Genomic DNA, 19950 nt, shown 5'->3' with positions numbered 1-19950 from the left:
ACGCCTTTGGCAGGCGTAAACTGAGGTATTAACACTTTAGGAGAGGCGGTCTAGTAGGTCACATGTAGACCTCCTGCCTTCACCTCATAACCAAATGTGTTGGGGTTGGCGGCACCGTATCAAAGTTAAAAAGAGGAAGAGGTCAGGCCAGCATGTCTTAGCAGCTATCAACTATGACTGATTTTTAGTAAACTAACTGATAGTAACATTAATTACACAATCCAAACATAAACCCCTAAGGACTTAATCACATGTTTACACTCATGAAGTGAGCTCACTGCTCACATCTCTGAGAAAGACTATCCTTGCTGAGCCTTACAAATTTCAGTCCAACTGAAACTTTTATTCCGTTAAAAATTCTCAGTTTTCAGTTGAACTTACCGAGGTGCCCTAGCAGGTCTCTACAATAGCTCCCCTATCCATGTTTTAATTGTGTACACATTTAAGACAGTAAGTGTCATGCTACTTCAAGACTGGTGTATAGCCATTAATTTCTAAAGCATTTCAAACATCAGCATTTCTAAAACACTGCCCACATTTGGTTATAAATCAAAGTTATACAGATACAAGGTTCTGAACACACTTAAAGATATTTCTTAGGGGAAGGGGGTTTCCAAGACAGGATTTCTCTGTGTAACTGCTCTAGCTGTCCTGGAACTTGCTCTGTAGACCAGGCTGGCCTCACAGAGATCCACCTGCCTCTGCCTCTGCCTCTGCCTCTGCCTCTGCCTCCCAAGTGCTGGGATTAAAGGCTTGCGCCACCACCACCCAACTAAAAATATTTCTTAAATTCAGATTCAGAGTATACAGCTTTATAAAGAAATAACTTAGGAAGGAGAGAAGTAGCCGAACCTGGTTCACATCAACTGTCCAACTCAACCACTGCTGGATGAAAATGGTGAACACAAACTGCTCCCAGTTCTTCTTCCTCAGTTACACAAAGAGGAAATGTGGCACACCCAAGATGCCATGCGGGTGCTCACCCGATGTCAACACTTAACTACAACTACAGATTCATTCAGTAACTAGTGTTAATTTGTGATCAAAGCAAGACATTTCAGTAACTACTGAAAAGTACAAGAATGACTTGTACTGAAAATGAAAAGCCAACTTAATATCCAGAGTAATACAGTCAGTACTTTTGTATAAACTATTCTCAACAAAAGGGCATCCACAGTGCTTCCATCTTGTTCCTTATTACACACTCTGAACCATCCTTAGGGGAAAATCCAGGAGTATTTTAATCTGAGGCTATGAAGACTAGTAATGCTTAATCAATACTTACCTTTAAAAAAAATGACCCCAAACCAAAAATGTTAATGAGTAATTTAACTTTCCTCTTAAATGTAGAAAGCCTTCAGTCGTTGAGACAAGGTCTCACTGTGTGGCTGTCCTGGAGCTCACTGTGTTGATCAGGTTGGCCTTGAGCTCATAGAAAACCACCTGTCTCTGCCTCCCCAACGCTAGGATTAAAGATGTGTGTTACTAGGCCTAGCTAAAAGTCCTTATGGTTATAAAAGATTATCTTAAAATCAAAGCACTGGGCTTAGTGAGAGTCCTTGGCTAGTGTATGTGAAAGAAGCCCTGGGTTTGCTCCCCAACAAGGGGCTGGGGGTTGTCACTAATTTAACTCATAATAAAAACATCCCAGAGTCAGACCTGACTGTGACAGATACAGCATAAGAATGAAGAAAGATTTTCCCTTAATAATTTAAAATATAAATAGTTGTTTGAAGTCCCACTAAACAAAACATAAAAAGTTCCTGACTGGAGAAGTTTAGGGCTTAGTGCTTTCTATACAGTCATTTCATTCTATGGCGGGACAGAGACAGGGCGCTGTTTGCTTTCCTTGATTACTTCACAGTCTTCCTCCATTTCGAAATTAATATTCACAAACGAACTGGACACCACGGTTTCCGGTTGATCTGTCTGTACGATGGGATCAGCCTGCAGCTTGTTTTGTTGGTATTGTCTTTCTGCTTCTTCAGACATCCTGTTTTCTTCCTCTTCCTCCTCCTCCTAAAAATGGGAAATATCAGTAAACTATTAATGTCCAAAAGGAACAAATATTTCTTCTCTTGCTAGCATCTTTTTTTTTTTTTTCAAAAGCCAAAATTTTGTCTGGGATGGAGATGTAGCTCAGTGGTAAAGTGCATGCCTAAAATACATGTAAGAATCCAGCTTTGATCCCCAGCACCCCCCCAACACACACACACCTCTACCACCAAAACAAACCATCCACCTCCCCTGTTGTTAAAAGTAAAATAGTTATTTTAAAAGGTGGATGGCCCAGCAGTACTAAGTTTAGGTGAGAACTAAATTAAGTTGGCCTAACAAAGTAACACACTGGCTATACTGTACCACTTTAATTATAAAGTGTCATCCTATTTAGTTAACAGATTGGTTCATTCATTAAATGATATAGCATAGTTTTCCCCTAAGCACCTGATCAATGTACAGATAGTCCAGTGACTGCCTTCATGAACTTTGCAATCTAGTAGGAAAGTTAGGATGGAAGAGGAGAGCAGTGATACAGGAAGAAGCACTCCAGAGAACAGAGAGGAGTTATTAGTTCAGAGCTATTTAGCAGTGGCTGGCAGGAGGTCGTGTCTTCTCAGCAGGCCCATCCTGAGACAGGACAGGAGACCACAGAAGCCACTGAAGGGGTCTGAATGAGACACAGAGGCTCCAAACAAGGCTTGCAGTGGTTTGTTTTTTGCTTGGTTTGGTTTTATTAAAAACAAAAACAAAAACCCCACATGTTTGAAGCCACACAACAAAATAAAGGTTTCTTTCTAGGCTGCCCTCCAAGGCCGAGCTTCTTGCCATTTACCCACCGCACGCCCATGTTCATGTCTCTGGTCTGGCTTTGCCTGAACTATTGCTCTTGACTCAAGGAGAGCAGCAGGCACTAGTTTACTGTGTGCTTGCTCATCAGGGCACGCTAGGTGCTGTTCTCAGCCTTTTAAACAAATCCTGAGAGTAGGTGGGGTGCTCAGAGTGACAGGGAGATGAGGCTGATGGGACTTAGTAACTACCTCACTATGTGCACAGGCTGGGTGGTGTTTCTTCTTTAAATTAAAATGACAATACCAAAAGGTATGTAAGGATTAAGCCAATACACATAGGAACCTCAGTTGTTATCACTGGCAAACAAAGGTTTTCGACATTTACCTTAGGAAATGTGCATTTTGAAGAGTCCTAAAACATGTTGATTTGTTAACTAAATAGCTATCTTCAGTGGCAGGGCCTTTGTCTGGGTGTGTGAGGTGCTGTGTTTGCCGTTCTAGCACTGCTAGAGCAGGCAGCTGTTCATGCGGCTCATCAGACCTCGGGCAGACCACCAATAAAGTGAAAAGAGGAGACACACCTCCTTCTTCATCCGGTAATACTCATCAATGGCATACTGGTATTTTGGGGTGCTGATGCCCAAAACAGACGCAATCTTCTCTCCAAGAAAATCACACACTAAAGATAACAAAAGTTAATAGATATACAATACCATAAACATTTCTTGAGCATTTTACATAATACTAAGAACAGGAGAGTTACTGTTTTATCCTTAAACTCAGGACATTTCTCACCCTGTCTCCTCATTTCCATCCTGGATGTCCAGTCTGCTCACCTTCCTATTTCTCTGTTCTGAGAACAGTGTCTCACAGTCTAGCACACTGTACTCAAGACTATCTCATCAGCAATCCTCCACCAGTCTCCACAGTGCTGGGGTTAGCTGTGCTCAGGGCCGGCCACAGCTCTAACACCTCTCATGAGGCACTGTAGCTGTCAGGGACAAGTCCAGTCGTTAGGACAGCACACTGCATTAGACCGTTAGGATATCACTGGACAAGGGATGGCCCTGCCACCATGACTTCCTCATCAGGAGGGACTGTACCCTTCAACTGGGCACCAGAACCAACCTTTAAATTGCTTTTGTCATGTACTCTGTCCCACCAAGATCAGCATGTGATACAGAAGGCTCTGGCAGGAAATGAGAAGTCAGGCTTAGAGGCGTAACGTTGCTGCCAAAGTGGATAAAGAAGCTAACTACAGATCTTTGTGTGAAGCGTGTGCCCCTCCGTCATATCAGACTGCCCCGCAACAATATGTGCTCAGTAAATATTGACTTAACTACTAGCCGTGACTTCCTCTAATGAAAAAAGGCAACAGAAATTATCAAGCAGTTAATTGGAAACAGTAAATTTTATGGTTTAAACATATTAGCATAACTATATAAGTTGATAATTCACTTCCTTCAAATAGCAGTTACATATTTCTATTTAAGAAGTGAAATATTGCTGGTACATAACTCAGGGAGTTTTTGCCTGGGATGTACAGGACAGGTTCAATCCTCAGCAACACACAAAAATTGCTACACAACAAAGAATAAAATGGTAGATGCTAATATGCAAGGAAGAACTACTACTAATAAAAATATAAATGGCTTATAACAAGGCTTTCAAATAAGCAGTAGGAAACCAAATGGTAAAGTAACAATGAGTGGTAACAGGGCTTAAAACTTGACAATCCGCTGGGCGTGGTGGCGGATCACTGCGAGTTCAAGGCCAGCCTGGTCTACAAAGAGAATTCAGGACAGCCAAGATAGCACAGAGAAACCCTGTTTCAAAAAACCAAAACTAACTAACTAACAAACAAAACCATGACAATCCTGTCTGCATCAGTGGTGCCATTTTCCAGTATTTTTTATCATTACACTTAAAGGGTGGCAGGGTACTGTACTGTGTGGAGGTCAGACGCTCGTGAGGGGTAAGTCCCCTTCCCCCAAGGGGCTCCACACCTGGTTGTCAGTTTGGTGACAAGCACCTTTACCTGCTTGAGCCAATTCACTGGCCCTAGTGTGTGTGCTTCATAACACAGCTGTAAACCAAAGGCCTTTTGTACAGACTAGAGTATTATTTTCCAATGCTAGCAGGCTACCTGTAGAGGACAAAGTAGTTCCCTATTTGGTATTCTTCCTTGGGGGGAACATCCCATTTGGTAAAGCTCCTGTGTGCAGAACATATTACAGCAGTCAAACAATATTCAAACAGAAGAGCAATACCTGAGAGGGTTGATGTGGCAGCCCGCAGCATGTAAAACCATAAGTAGGGCCCCCAGGTAAGTTTTGTCTGCAACAAGAAGGCAGATTAGTAACACTCATCTCAGTGTCTGTAGGGCAGAGTGAACTAGTCAAATAAGCAGTGGGCATATAAGGTATCCATCGATATATAGGTCTGCAGAATCCAGCCAAATAAAAACTTGAATATTCATATCCAAATCCCACAAAGATATTTCATACTATTCCATCTAATTAACACCACCTCTACCCACGGAAGGACCGAAACAGATTTAGCAATGGAATGGCACTGTAACTCAGTCTGGACTGTCTGCATCCTTTCTCCTGTCTTGCTTTTTTGTCTTCAGTCTTCCTAAGCACATCCAGGAGAGTACAATGAACAGAAAGAACCTTGCAATATGTCTAACAAACATTACTGCGGGAAAATTGTGGTACAGAAAGTAAGGTAAATAAGGGCATATCAAATGAACGTTCAATGGTGAAAAACAAGCAACACCTGAAGGATGAACGTTTGTCCTTTCTATTTATTTATTTAGAGACAGGGTTTCACTATGAAGCTCTGGCTGTCCTGGAACTCACTATGTAGACCAGGCTAGCCTCCAACTCGGATCCACCCGCCTCTGCTTCCTGAGTGCTGGGATTAAAAGCATGCAACATCACACCCAGAAGATATAGTCACTAAAGACCCCAGTCTTTTTGTTTTGTTTTGTTATTGAAACAAGGTCTCTATACATAGGCCTTGCTGTCCTGGAACTCACTACATACACCAGGTGGCCTTGAACTCACAGAGATCTGCCTACCTCTGTATGCTGTCCTGAGTGTTGGGATTAAAGGCATGTGCCACCATGCCTGGCACAATTTCTATAATATATAATGAGAAATGTCTATAAAGTGTTTTGGGTTGTATCAGTAAAGAACTACTTAGAAAATAACTAGGCATAAAAACCCAGGTGTATAATAATAAAAACAAAAAACAAAACCCAGGTGTATAGTGCATGTTTTTAACTCCAGCACAGGGGAAGCAGAGACAGGTGACCTTCTGGCGCTTGCTGGCCAGACAGCCACCTAATTGATAAGTCCTCGGTGGTAGCACACACCTTTAATCCCAGCACTGGGGAGGATCACTGTGAGTTCGAGGCCAGCCTGGTCTACAAAGTGAGTCCAGGACAGCCAAGGCTACACAGAGAAACCCTGTCTCAAAAAAAAAAAAAAAAAAGCAAGAAAAAAAATTCTGTCAAAAATCCTTGTCAAACAGGGCAACACTTTAAGTTAACCTTTGCCTCCATACTTGTGCATGCATGGGTACACCAGCACACACATGAACATGCACACACATCTACACATGTACATACAGACAAAGGATACAGATATTCTCACTGGGCAATCCTCCTGAAGTTGTTTCTAGAGACAGTAACTGCTGATGCCGGAGTGAGAACTACCAAAACCCCTGCTTTGGCTGAGGAGATGGAGGGCACCTGTCATCACCCAAAACCGCACAGAAGGAACTTACCCAGCCCATAATTTGGACACGGATGTTGCTGAGCCAAAAATCACAAGTGGCTCAAGAGTCTCCCCAGAGCCACGTCACACCCCCAGCATCGCTGCCACCATCACCATCTCAGAAGCACCCATCTGAGACTACACTGTGGGTCTTCAGGGCTTTCATTTACAGGAAAAAAAAAATTGCTGTTCCTCCAAAAATGTGTGTACCCAATGAAGACCTCTGGTTTTCACACCACTCTGGTTAATAATATGGCCAGACTCCCTACACCAGTGGCTCTCAGCCTTCCCAGTACTTCAACCCTTTCATATAGATGCTCATGTTGTGGTGACCCCAACCGTAAAATGATTTTGTTGCTATTTCCTAACTGTAATTTTGCTGTTATGAATCATAATGTAAATATATGATATGCAGGATATCTGGTATGTGACCCCCTGGGAGGTCACACCCTTCCCTAAACAGACCTATAGATCTCTACTGCCTTCTCTTTAGAAATTGACAAACTAATTCTAAAATTGCATAGTATTTTAAGGGACCTAGAATAGCCAAGAAATCTTGAAAAGAAAGCAAGGTGGGAGGGTAGGGGAGAACAGGCCGAAGGCTCACATCTCTCAGCTTCAAAATCTACACCAAACACAGAATACACCTGCACTTCAGCGCTCCAGACGCTGAGAGGCAGGGAAGGTACAGCACACGAACAGACTCAGAGCCAGTGGAGGACTTACAGCCAGGATAACACCACAGTCAGTACAGACGGATGAGAGATGATACCACACACACACACACACACACACACAGACAGAGAGAAGATAGCTGTGTTTGACAGACAAGGCCTTCTTCATGACCACTTCAGGACTTCCATCTGAGAGATGCCGTTATTTCCAGTCCTATAACTGGATTTATGAGCTCTTTTAAACAAACGTGCATGGTTTTTAAACTAAACCTGAATGTGTGGAGGTGGTTCCTTTTGAGATAGACCAGCAAGCTCCTCTGCAGAGGGAAATGTCCAGCAGCTCTCCTGTGGCCTGCCCTGGGCTGTGCTCTAGTGAAACACTAGTGTATGGGGGAACACCGTGTTATTAGGGCACCAGGGGACTCACCTCCTAGGACAACTCACAAATCTATACCTACTAACAGTCCAGATAGCGACTTTGTGTTGGGTTACAGTGTCCTAAGCCTCAAATATCTTTGTCCTGAGCTAAAATGCTATTTTTCTATGTAATAAATCAGTTTTGTGAATGACAAAAACAAAAAACCCACAGTCAATAGTTAAAGGATTAACAAGACCAGTGTGGTGGTTGGAATAAGATGGGCATGGTGGCACACATCTGTAATCCTAGCACTCTGGGAGGTACAGGGGCAGATGGATCGCTGTGAGTTCGAGGTCAGTCTGGTCTACAAAGTGAGCCCAGGACACGCAAGGCTACATAGAGCCTGTCTCCAAAAATCAAAAGCCAAAACAAACAACAACATACAGCATGTCTCCAAAAAACAAAAACAAACAACAATAACAAAATGGCCCCCATAGGTTCATAGATTTGGATGATTGGTCACCAGGGGGTGGCACTATTTGAAAGGATTAGAAGGTGTGACCATGTTGGAGGAACTGTGTCACTGGAGGTGAGCTTTGACTTTTCAAAAACTCAAAGTATCTGTCTGGTCTTCCCACGCCCCCGCCCCATGCTGTAAGATCATAAAACTATTATAAGCAAGCCATCAATTGAATGCTTTCCTTTATAAGAGTTGTCATGGTCATGGTGTCTCTTCACATGGCAAAACATGACATCTGACCCATACCCATATAATATACAACACTAACTCAACACAGATACGGCTGCTGGAACACACCTGGCTCAAGCAGGGGGATCACCTTGAATTCTGGACAAGCTTGGGTACAGGTTGTCTCAAAACAAGCCTAGTACCACAGACCTCACTGTACAAGCTGTGCTCATAAGGCCTCATCATAAAGCCTAGCCTGGCCTAGAACTCGATTACGGTGCCTGTGCAGGCCTTGAACTTAGGACTTTCCATGCCCAGAATGATACTATAAAACATTAAAAATAAACATAAGAATTAACTCTAGGTGGGTGTGGTGACACACACCTTAAATCCCGGCACTCAGGAGACATACTTATTGCACAGACATACATACAGACAGGTAAGACACACATACATACAAAAATAAAAGTTGAAAAAAATTAAAAAGAATGAAAAATGGAGCCAGGTGGTGGTAGTGTTAAATAGTTAGCAAATGACCCGACAAGCCAAAACAGAAACCCTCAATGATGCAGCAATTCTGCTTCTGGCTACATACCCAAGATGTAAAAGCCACAGTGACACAAAAGCCCGTATTCACAGTGAAATAGTCATATGACCCAAATGGCATAAACAACCGGAGTTTCCACTAACTCACAAAAGAATGAATAAAATGTTGCATAGTGACACAATGAAGTATTTGGATATTATGTGATATGCCATTATTATAGGAAGGAATAAAAGCATTAACACATGCTATTAACGCTAACGGACCTTGAAAACATCAAACCAAATGAAAGGAGACAGTCAAAAAGAATGCGAGACTGTTCACAGTGGGGAATCATGTACGGACAGAAAGATTAGCGGTTGCCAGGAATGAGGGCACGGAGCGCGGGGGCACAGGAAGTGAGGGTGATGTAAATGCACTAAAATTGACTGTGGGCATGGCTATGCTAACAGCTATTAAACAGGCGAATTTGCATAGAAGCAAGAGCTCAATCCAGCTTTTTTAGTTGTTTTGTTTTTTGTTTTTTGTTTTTTGAGATAGGGTTTCTCTGCATAGCCCTGGCTGTCCTGGAACTCACTCTGTAGACCAAGCTTGGCCTCAAATTGAGAGATCCACCTACATCTGCCTCCCAAGTGCTGAGATTAAAGGTGTGTGCCACCAGGTAACTTCTGAGACAGAGTCTCATGTAGCCCAGACTAGACTTAAACTTGCTATATAGCTGAGGCTAGCCTTGAACTCCTGATCCTGCCTCTACCTCCTGCCACACCAGCTGAAAATGACTTTTAAAAACATGGAATATACAAATATTTTAAAATATAACTATAACTATCCCTTCAGAGTACTCTAAAAGAAAAACATTTAACCAAACAATTCTTCTACTTTATGGATTACCACTAATAGTTAACATGTCTGACTTGTCTGAGTATATTGTACAAGCTTTTGAATATTTTCTGTACCAGATAATCTGGGATTTTTTGTTTGTTTGTTTTAAGGCAGTTTCTCTTATTGTCCTGGCTGTCTTGGACTTGCTTTGTAAACCAGGGTGGCCTCAAAGTCAGAGTTCCATCTGCCTGCCTCTGCCTCCCGAGTGCGTGCAGTACTGTGCCCAGCTGGAATTGATTTTGTTTTGTTTTTTGAGACAGGGTTTCTCTGTGTGTCCTTGGCTGTCGTGGACGTGCTTGCTTTGTAGACCAGGCTGGCCTCAAAGTCACAGAGCTCAGCCTGCCTCTGCCTCCCAAGTGCTGAGACTAAGGTGTGCACCACCATACCCAGCAGAATTGATTTTTTAAATAACCAAAAATTTACTAAGTTAAACCTTATAAAATTAGCATGTCTTGACTTTAAATATAATTTTTAAAATCTCGTATATGTTCCTGGGCTTTATTTTATTTATAGCACTTTGAGAGCCTCATTAATTATAGGACATTTATTTGTTTATTGCCTGTATCCCCACTAGCATATAGTTTATACAAGCTGCTGCCTCACGACCAGCGTCTAAACCAGAACCTCTCCAAGGTACCCATTGTAGACATTGGATCAATGGACGTTGTAACCTCCAAGAACACTCCTTCCCACGCACTGAGCCTCCCTACACCCACGCTGACAGAGCACTCTGCCACAGAGAAGCAGAACTGGTTTAGGCTATTGAAACATTGGCAATATTTCCATCCATACTGTGTAAAAATAATGTTTTCTACCAGACCATAATGGATGACAGTTGACTTAAACTTCAAATGGTCCCATCCACTCAGTGTTTAAAAGGAGCAAAAGTCAAGCGAGTACCAAGCGTACCGGATCCACAGTAGGCAGCACGTCTTTCTTCTCCAGGCTGTCGACCTCGTCCTCGTCGGTGCTGTACTCTTCCATAGTTTCGCCACTGACGAAGTGGATGACCCTCCTTGGGACCTTCTTCTTTTTCCCTATGACCCCCAGTTCTACATTCTCAAAGCCTCTTTCATTATTCATCTACAGCAATGAAAAATTAAGGAAATGAGTTTTGAGTGAGTGTTTCATTGTATATCTAACAGGTGTTTGACTGCTTTATTTTAAAGACCAAAGAAATTAGAAAAATCCTTAAGTAATTAAAAAAAATTATACACACCTCAGAAATCCTAAATCCAAACTCCTTCTAGGGTCAAGAAGATGCCCCAAACTGATAAATCTTTACAGGGATGAAGGGCTCCTGGGGAGAATACATGACCCAACTGAAGCATTTAAAATGGGAGAAACTTCTTTTTGAGATTTATTTTTATATGGATGAGTGCTTTACCTGCATAAAATATATGTGCATTACATGTGTGCCTGGCATGTGGAAGCCAGAGGACAACCAAAGTGTCATCCATCATTTTTTTTTTTTTAACAGTCTTTCACTGGCCCTGAACTCTCCAACTAGTACAGTGTGGCTGGCCAGCAAGCCTGGGACCCAGCTCACCAGCGCTGGGATTACAAGCTTCTTAAAAAGTATGTCCCGAGGATGGAACAAGTTGTCATGCTTGTCCTATCTAAGCCATAAAGACTAGAACAGAATTTTTGTTAGTTCTGACTTTTGCCAATTTTTAAAATCTAAAAAAAAGAGGCTGGTGTGGTGGAATAAACTGGGCGTGGTGGCACACACCTTTAATCCCAGCACTTGGGAGGCAGGGGCAGGCAAATCTCTGTGAGTTACAGGCCAGCCTGGTCTACAAAGTGAGTCTAGGTCAGCCGAGCTCTGTGTAACAGAGAAACCCTGTCTCAGAAAACAAAACAAAACAGCAAAAACAAATCTAAAAAAGAGAAAGCCTGAAACACCATTCACGAATTTTTTGCAGAACCAAAAGTACGTAAGCATAAAATCAAATCCTGAGTAATGTTCTCAGTATGTAATAATTTTCAGTAGCATTTGACTTGTTCTAATTATCATATTTCATGTGAAAGATTTAAGACGGCTGCGGTAGCACAAGCCTATAATCTCAGCACTTGGGCAGGAGAGCCAGGAGGATCAATAGTTCAAGGCCAGCCTCCACTACACAGTAAATCTGAGGCCAGCCTGAGCTACATGAGATCCTATCTTAAAAATCATACTGAAGAGGGCGGGGCACAGAGATAGCTTGGCAATTGCTGCTCTTAGGAGGGTCTAGGTTTGGTTCCAGTTCACATGTGATGGCTCACAACCACCTAAACTCCAGACCTGGGGAATCTGACATTCTCTTCTGGCTTCTGTGGACAGCAAGCACACGCTTGTGAAACTCCCACACCCATAATAACAAAAATTAGCCATTGTTTTTGACATGGTAAATCTCAATTTTTAGCCCTATCATTTTAAAACAAAGCATGTGTAAAGGCCAAGTAGTAAATTTCTTAGGTTTTTCAGCCCAGCTATCAGTGGTCCTCAACCTCTGGGTTGTGACCCCTTTGGGGGTACATATCAGGTATTCTATGCATCAGATACTACATTATTATGATTTGTTTTGTATTGTTTTTATTTTTGTTTTTGTTTTTTGAGACAGTTTCTCATGTATCCTTGGCTGTCCTGGAACTCTCTTTGTAGACCAGGCTGTCCTGGAACTCACAGAGATCCGCCTGCCTCTGCTTGAGATTAAAGGTGTACACCACCATGCCTGGCACATTACTATTCATAACAGTAGCAAAATTACAATTACGAAGTAGCAACAAAATAATCTTATGGTTGGGAGTCACCACAATCTGAGGAACTGTCTGAAAAGGTTGAAGCATTAGGAAGGTTGAGAACCATTGAGCTCCTGTCTTCCATAAACGAACTCTGCAAAGCAGGCAGGGATGAGACCACTTATACAGATGCTATGTGATGAATCGACATGGCCCAATTCCAGTAAGCCTTAGCATGAAATGGGCAAGTGCTTGGCCCTGGCCCCTGGCCTATGGCTTGTGAACCAGACTAGAAAGTAACAAAGCCTATGAGGAACAACTCACGAGTGTGCTTATAGCCTGAACTTGGGAAATGCGGCAGTGAAGAGAGGCATTGCCAGGCAAAAACAACCAAAACCATAACAACAATGAAAAACTATTTTATGAAAACGTAATTTTCTAACACCAGTAAAGTTAGAAATGTAATGTCCACTAGCATTTAACTATACTTTGTGGTTAACTAGACTATAAATCTTGAGTCTTGGGTTTTCTTGTTTTGTTTCTAAGACAGGATCAGTCTCTCTCTCCCTCCCTTCCCCTCTATGTAGCCCTGATTGTCCTGGAAATCACTATGTAGACCAGGCTGGCCTCAACACACAGAGATTCTCCTGTCTCTGCCTCCTGGCTTCTGGAACTAAAGGTGTGTGCCACCACACTCAGCTACAAGATGTTTTTAATAGATGTTGTCTTTTTGTGAATGCAAAAAGACACTCAGGCCTTCTTTTAAAATAAACAGAACTCTGGATTATTCTGTCACCTCCCTCTGCCAGGCTTTTTTAGCAACATCTTGGTACATGGTCACGGTGGAACCTCTGCCCAGTAACATAAGTGCTGATAAATGAATAGAACTGAAACCTGACCTCCTCAGTAGTCCTGAGGCTGAGATTCTGTTAGATGTCTATTCAGATAAGAGTCTGCAAAGCCGAGCGTGGTGGTGCTCACCTTTAATCCCAGCACTCGGGAGACAGGGGCAGGTGGATCGATGTGAGTTCGAGGCCAGCCTGGTCTACAAAGTGAGTCTAGGGAGGTCAGGCAAGGCTACACAGAGAAACCCAATGGGGGGGAGGGGAAGGCCGGGGAAAGAGCCTGCATAAAATGTCACATGAGATCCTAGGCGGCCTGGTAGAGGCCTAACTGAGAACTGTTTCTACTCCTTGTCTGCATGGTACCACAGGCTGCGCGCGCGCTCTCTCTCTCTCTCTCTCTCTCTCTCTCTCTCTCTCTCTCTCTCTCTCTCTCTCTCTCTCTCCCTCTCTCCCTCTCCTTCCCTCCCCCTCCCTCAAGTCTCATTCTATAGCTTACAATTCAATATGTAGCCCGAGCTAGCCTCAAATTAACAGCAATTCTCCTGCCTCAGATTTCCAAATGCTAGGATTACAAGTGTAAATCCTCACACCCGGAAGGAGTTTCTCTATTTGTTCAACAGTGTGAAGAGGAATGTACCAAGCCAGCTGCCTCTCCCTCCTCCAGATCTCCACTGACCTCTTCCTCAAACTGGGCAAACCCCTAGAGTGCTCAGAGGTGTTTTTACTTCAGGAATGTGAGTAACATACAAAACTGGTCAATTCCAAGAGTCTCCATCTATGGTGTGAATTTGTGTTAACAAGAAAGCGGTAGAACGCACGCACAGAAATACTTTTATCATTTGTGGAACAGGAACTCAGAGAAAAGGCCATGGGGTATTCCTGTGAGGCTTACCTTTTTCTCTATAGCCTTTACTGTTTAAATATTTATTTTTTAAACCAAGACTACGAAGACTGGGGTTGGAGAACTGACTTGAGTTCAATTCCCATCACCCACATCAGGTGGCTCACCACTGCTGAAACTCTAGCACCCAGGCATTCACCTCTCCCTGCCTCAGGGACCCGAACACATGTACACACTTAAGTAAGAAAGTTTAAAAAAAAAAAAAGACGATGGAAACACTGTGGTCTGGCATTTCTTCTTCCTTTCCTATGGTAACAAGATACCATTTTGAAATGAGCTCTGGTAATTAAAGCATAATATAGGTGTGGCTGGGTCTATGATAACTACCATGGAACTGTTAGCATTCCTGAAGGGAGGGTTGGGAAACCCTTATCTGGAACTTCACCTGTCATTCCTTTCCCCCAACCGCAAGTGATCTTGGGAGATTCAAGACTATATATATAGAAGTAAAAGCCTGATTAAATGAGAGGCTCTATGAGCTCACCACCCATGACCGGGTGGGATGTGATAGCGGTGCAGCTGTTCAGGGGGTCACCTGCGCTCCTGTGAGGAACTCATCCATTCTCTGTAATAGTATGTAAGCCATACTCTGTAAGGCCCAATAAACTCATGGCCTCTCCGGATGGACTATGGTATTTGGTGTGTAGGTAGTGCCCATCTGGGGTGGTTGGAGGGTTACTTGTGCCTCCCCAGGAAAAGTTAACACAACAACTTAGTATTAAACCAAAGCAAGCAGCCACTCTTGAAATAACAGGCAAGGGCTCCGAGCACTGGTATGCTTCCTTTGCCATCAGTTTAAGCTCAAGCAGTATAAGAGAGCGCAGCAGCGAAAGCAGGAGAGAAGTAACAATCACATCACGGCCTGCACTCCTGAAGGGGCAGCTCAAGCCAGTGGGCAACAGTGAGAATCTCCCCTCAACCACTTTATTTTCAACACCTGAGCCCACCCAGCTGACATCACACCTGTGGCAAGCCTCCTAAGTGCTGGAATTACAAGTGTGACCTGTTTCCAGCCTGAACTCTTTACGTGTTATTCCTTCTACACGTAAGTTGAAGGACCGGGGGTAAGATCCCATAGAGACTGATAGGTAGAGCAGACTTTGTTAGTATATTACAACTTAGACTTGTAAGTGACAGACCTACAGTTGAGTGGATCATAATTCAGGAACCCAAAGTTTTGGAGAAGTGGCTGATCAACATTCAACTATTTATTTAAAAAAAAAAATGAAACAGCTTAAAAAGCACCTTTTGTACAAGAAATAGAATTCAAAAAAAATTTTTTTTTGTTTTTGTTTTTTGAGACAGGGTTTCTCTGTGTACTCCTGGCTGTCCTGGACTTGCCTGCCTCTGCCTCCTGAATGAATGTTAGGATTAAAGGCATGAGCACCATACCCTGAAAATTAAAAAATGTTAATAGCCAAAATTATACATACTCCTGAATTAAGTTTTAAAGCAATTTCTTCTAACTAGTGATGACTGAGACGACAACCACCAGTCACTAGTGGCTAATTTAGATTTACAATGTCTCTCTCAAACACACCATACATCCACTTATAAATAAAAATTAAAAGAAAGTAAAACGCTTCATTAGTGATTTTTTATTACGTATATGTTGAAATGTTTTATACAGAGGTTTAAGTATATGAAAGTTACTCTCTTAAGGTTCTCCCCTCACAACTGCCGTTAGCACATGTCTGTGTTGGGCTGTGCAGGTCACCTCATCCGTGAACTGGGATTAACAGCCATCTCCAGACATTAATAGAAGGATTAAGTGGCCTGAAGACTAGAAGTTTCAGCCAGGGGTTGTCCACATCAGGCTACCTTAATTGATGTGGAAGACCATGGCTTGGAGTGAGCAGATGGCACAGTTCCCTGAGTCTGGGCCCTAGGCTGGGTAGTAGTAGATTGAGCTAGCTGAACGGGACATCCTTATAGTGCATTCACTAATTCCTGGTTCCTCGCCACCTCAACGCTGACCCCGCAGTCCTAGTAGTCATGGGCTGCAGCCCCTGCCTTTTGGCTACTTTAAGGACAGCCTTTCTGGGACACGCCTGTTTTCTCTCGCTCGCAACCGGTGGCCGGAGTGTCATCCCGGAAAGCCCAGGCAGCGGAGGCCGCGCCGCCCCGCCTCGGCAGCGGCTCCGTGCCCGAGCAAAATGGAAACACCGAAAGGAACCCTGAAATGTCCAGCGGAGACTTGCACCGGGGGCAGCGGCTGACCCTCGTCGCCAACCTACCTGCGGTCCCGTGTCTCTGAACGCCGCGGCGGCTGCTGCCTCGGCTTCTCCCGCCGCCGCACGGCCCGCCTCGCGGTCCATCGTCAGCGCCGGGCAGTGGCGACACGGAGGGTAATCGGAGGAACGCTCCCCAACGCCCGCACGCAAGCACGGAGGCTCCCACCGGGCCGCCCTGGCCGCCGGGGATGCACACCCAGCCTACCCTCCCCGCGAAGGCGCGCCCAGACGACAGGCGCGGGGTGGGGCCTTCGCCGCTTCCGCCGGCCCGGGGGGCGTGGCCATCGCAGGTACCGCCCTACCTGCTAGGCAGCCAGGGACTGCGCGGGGACCTTCGAGGCGCTGTCCCGGGCGGAGACCCGACACACCGGTTTCTGAGCTGGTAAAACCAGAACTGCGTCTGTTTCGAAAGCTGAGATGGAGATGCGAGCTGTAAAGCTGTAAAACGCACCACTCATGTTACCTGTTCCATTTCTCAGGAAATGCCCTTGAAATAAAGCCCCACGGGTGAATTTTGCTTACAGTATGGTGGGGGAATGGGGGTTTTATTTATTATAGGGCTGTGAATGTAAAGAGCAGGGATCCACCAAGACTTTATTTTTCCTACTGTTCAGCAAAACTAAAGAATTCATAACCATAATAATTACAAGATTTCTTTTAAGACTGGTCTCATGTAGCCAGGGTCGCATCCCTAAATAGAGGATGACCTTGAATTTAAGATTCTAACTCCACTTCCTGTGTGCTAGAATTTGAGGCAAGTGCCATAAGGGCTGCTGAGGTATTAACTTACTACATGACTTCGACATTATGCTAGTTGGAGCATTTCCTGGTAAATAGCTTTTTATTATTAACACGAACATCTTCACCAATACATAGAAAGACAAAAAATAAAATAAAATACAGCCCAGCACAGTGATTCACACCTGTAATCGCAGCACTCCTGAGGCCAACCTGGGATACATGAGACCTTGTCTCAAATGATGATTTGTAAAAATAAAAGATTATTTTGGCCACAGAAGTGTGATGATCTAAAGCCCCTACCCATCTTTAACACATGCTTTCTCACACAGGGCTCTAAAGAATCAAATTGTCCCCATTTCCCCAGCATAGTAAGTGAAATCCACCGGTGGGATTTTTATTTCATGTGCCATTTTGTGAGGAAGGGGACACATAGCATGAGCCCACATGTCCTCAGCTTTCCACAAGCATTTCTTTTTTCAAATATAGATCAGGCTGGCCTCAAAACCAGTATCTTCCTGCCTCTCGGGCTTGGGATTACAAGCCTGGTTCATATGAAAGATTTAAATTGTATTTTCATGCCAGTCACAATTCAGAAATATCATAGAAGAAAGTTATGGCATGTCTGTTACTCAGAATGGAAGCAGCAGCCCTCAGCCACTAACATCCTGACGTGATTTCTCTACAGTGCACTTGTTCTTTTCCTTACTCTCTGCCTAATACTCTTGTATACTTCCTATCCTTATGACAATCTAAAAACAATACCCAAAACCTTTAAGCACAAAGATGGTTCCTTAAAAACCATCTTCACTTGAACACTAGTTATAAATACAACCAAGTTATAACATGATCTGATTCAGTAACATACACAAAGGAGTGAAGTAGTCCAAAGCATCAAAACTAAACTGATAAATTGAAAATAAAGAGCCAACTGTTAAGTTTTGAATTGGTCTTATAAGCAACACAATTCTACACTGTATGCATTCAAAAATCTTTTCCTTCTTACTGGCATGAAGGGCAAGCAACAATCACTGTTATTAGAATGTAGGTATCTATAAATGCATGCTATCTGGGAAATTAGCAACAAACATTAAATTGGAATTTTCACTGCTGATCAGAATTATTCTCATGGTTTACAAGTCCTGTGTTTATTGAAAATTCAAAAGTAAGTTATATTCCAAAGAAAATATTTCCTAAAGATGGCACTCTTTTTTTTTTTGGTTTGTTTGTTTGTTTGTTTTCTAGACAGGGTTACTCTGTGTAGCCTTGGCTGTCCTGGACTCACTTTGTAGATCAGGCTAGCCTCAAACTCACATCAATCCACCTGTCATTGCCTCTCAAGTGCTGGGATTAAAGGCATGCACCACCATGCCCAGAGGTTTTTCCTCCCCACCCCCCACCCCCCACCGGGTTTCTCTGTGTAGCCCTGGCTGTCCTGGACTCGCTTTGTAGACTAGGCTGTACTCAATTTTATAATTAAAAATAAAGAGAATGATATAAGATAATAAGGTAATAAGATACCAGACAGCAGATACAGGCCTCTAATTTTGTGATTAATATATAAAGATATAAGGTAAAAGGTATAATAAGGTACCACATGCCAAATATTGTGTTAGTTTATTAAGTGAGCATGGGGGGAGAAGGGGAGGGGTACCCCAGAGAGAGACAGAAACAAGACAGGAAGAGTAAGAAGTGAGAGAGCCATGAGGAGGGTCTGTTCTTTAAAACAGCCCTGAGCGGGGCCACGCCCCCATGGCAAGTAGGCAATGACATCACAGATAGGTGGACTGAAGCAGAATCCTAACACTGGAACTTAGAGATCCACCTGCCTCTGCCTCCCGAGTGCTGGGATGAAAGACAAGCATGTGTCACCATGCCTGGCTGTTTTGTTGGTTTTTCAAGACAAGGTTTCTCTGTGTAGTCTTGGCTGTCTCAGACGCTCTTTGTAGACCAGGCTGGCCTCGAACTCACAAGAGATCCACCTTCCTCTGCTTCCTGAGTGCTGGGATTAAAGGCCTGCATCACCACTCTAGCTAAAATGGCAGCTTCTTAACACACATAGTTGAAGAGCAACTTAATATAAATCAACAACGCAAAGCAAAAGGATATTGAAGAAATTCCACTAGTTTATTTTGAGCATTTATAGTCATTTCCAATTTGTCATAATTCAACTAAGTCAAAGCAACAAAACTATATGCCAAAACATTGTCCTTTCATGCCATCATTTAAGGAAAATGAACTTGTTTCTGAATTTTTGTTTTTTGTTTTGGAGACAGATTTTTCTCTGTGTAGCCTTTGCTTTGTAGACCAGGCTGACCCCCAACTCACAGAGCTCCGCCTACCTTTGCCTCCCCTAGTGCTGGAATTACAGGTGTGTGCCACCATGCCCAGCTTGTTCTCGGAACTTAAATGGTGCACATGGAGCTATAAAGGTAAATTTGGGTCTATCTACTGTGTAAAACTAGGAAAGTAAAGCTGAACAAAAACTGGAGAGCAGGAATACTCACTGAACATGATCATATGGCTTTTGCACAGTTCTATCTGTCTGTATGCATATATTTAGTTGGGGCTATTTTTCAGGTTATCCTATCCCTGAAGTAGAATTTTTGAAGGTATGTTTTCATTAAATATGATACACAAGGTTGAGGGATATAGCTCAGTGAGCACTTGCCTTATCATACATCTGGATTTGATCCCCAGCCCTGAAACTGAAAATGGAGGTGGTAAAACCCATGAGAAATAAGACAACACATTTTTGCTGATTTTTAGGCATAAAGAAAATTATTAAATA

The 19950-nt window shown here is 43.2% G+C and overlaps 1 protein-coding gene across 2 annotated transcripts in view; it reads right to left on the bottom strand.

The window, feature by feature from the left end:
- Positions 1 to 980: 980 nt before the first annotated feature.
- Positions 981 to 19950, bottom strand: part of LOC127189350 (signal recognition particle 54 kDa protein) — a 68566-nt gene continuing 49596 nt past the window's right edge. The window contains exons 1-5 of one of the 2 annotated variants that reach the window (XM_051146137.1): positions 16425 to 16661; positions 10630 to 10803; positions 5060 to 5126; positions 3371 to 3468; positions 981 to 2019 (exon numbers count right to left, since the gene is read on the bottom strand). In XM_051146137.1, the coding sequence (XP_051002094.1) occupies positions 1813 to 2019; positions 3371 to 3468; positions 5060 to 5126; positions 10630 to 10803; positions 16425 to 16505 (627 nt within the window). In that variant the 5' untranslated portion in view covers positions 16506 to 16661 and the 3' untranslated portion in view covers positions 981 to 1812. Of the gene's footprint in view, positions 2020 to 3370; positions 3469 to 5059; positions 5127 to 10629; positions 10804 to 16424; positions 16662 to 19950 lie in introns of those variants that run through there. The other variant, XM_051146146.1, reaches the window with a different exon arrangement.

The sequence above is a fragment of the Acomys russatus genome, chromosome 1, assembly GCF_903995435.1.
Source record: "Acomys russatus chromosome 1, mAcoRus1.1, whole genome shotgun sequence".
Taxonomy (NCBI): Eukaryota; Metazoa; Chordata; class Mammalia; order Rodentia; family Muridae; genus Acomys; species Acomys russatus.
Note: the sequence above shows the minus strand (reverse complement) of the source record. Positions and strands in the feature narration are given on the sequence as shown.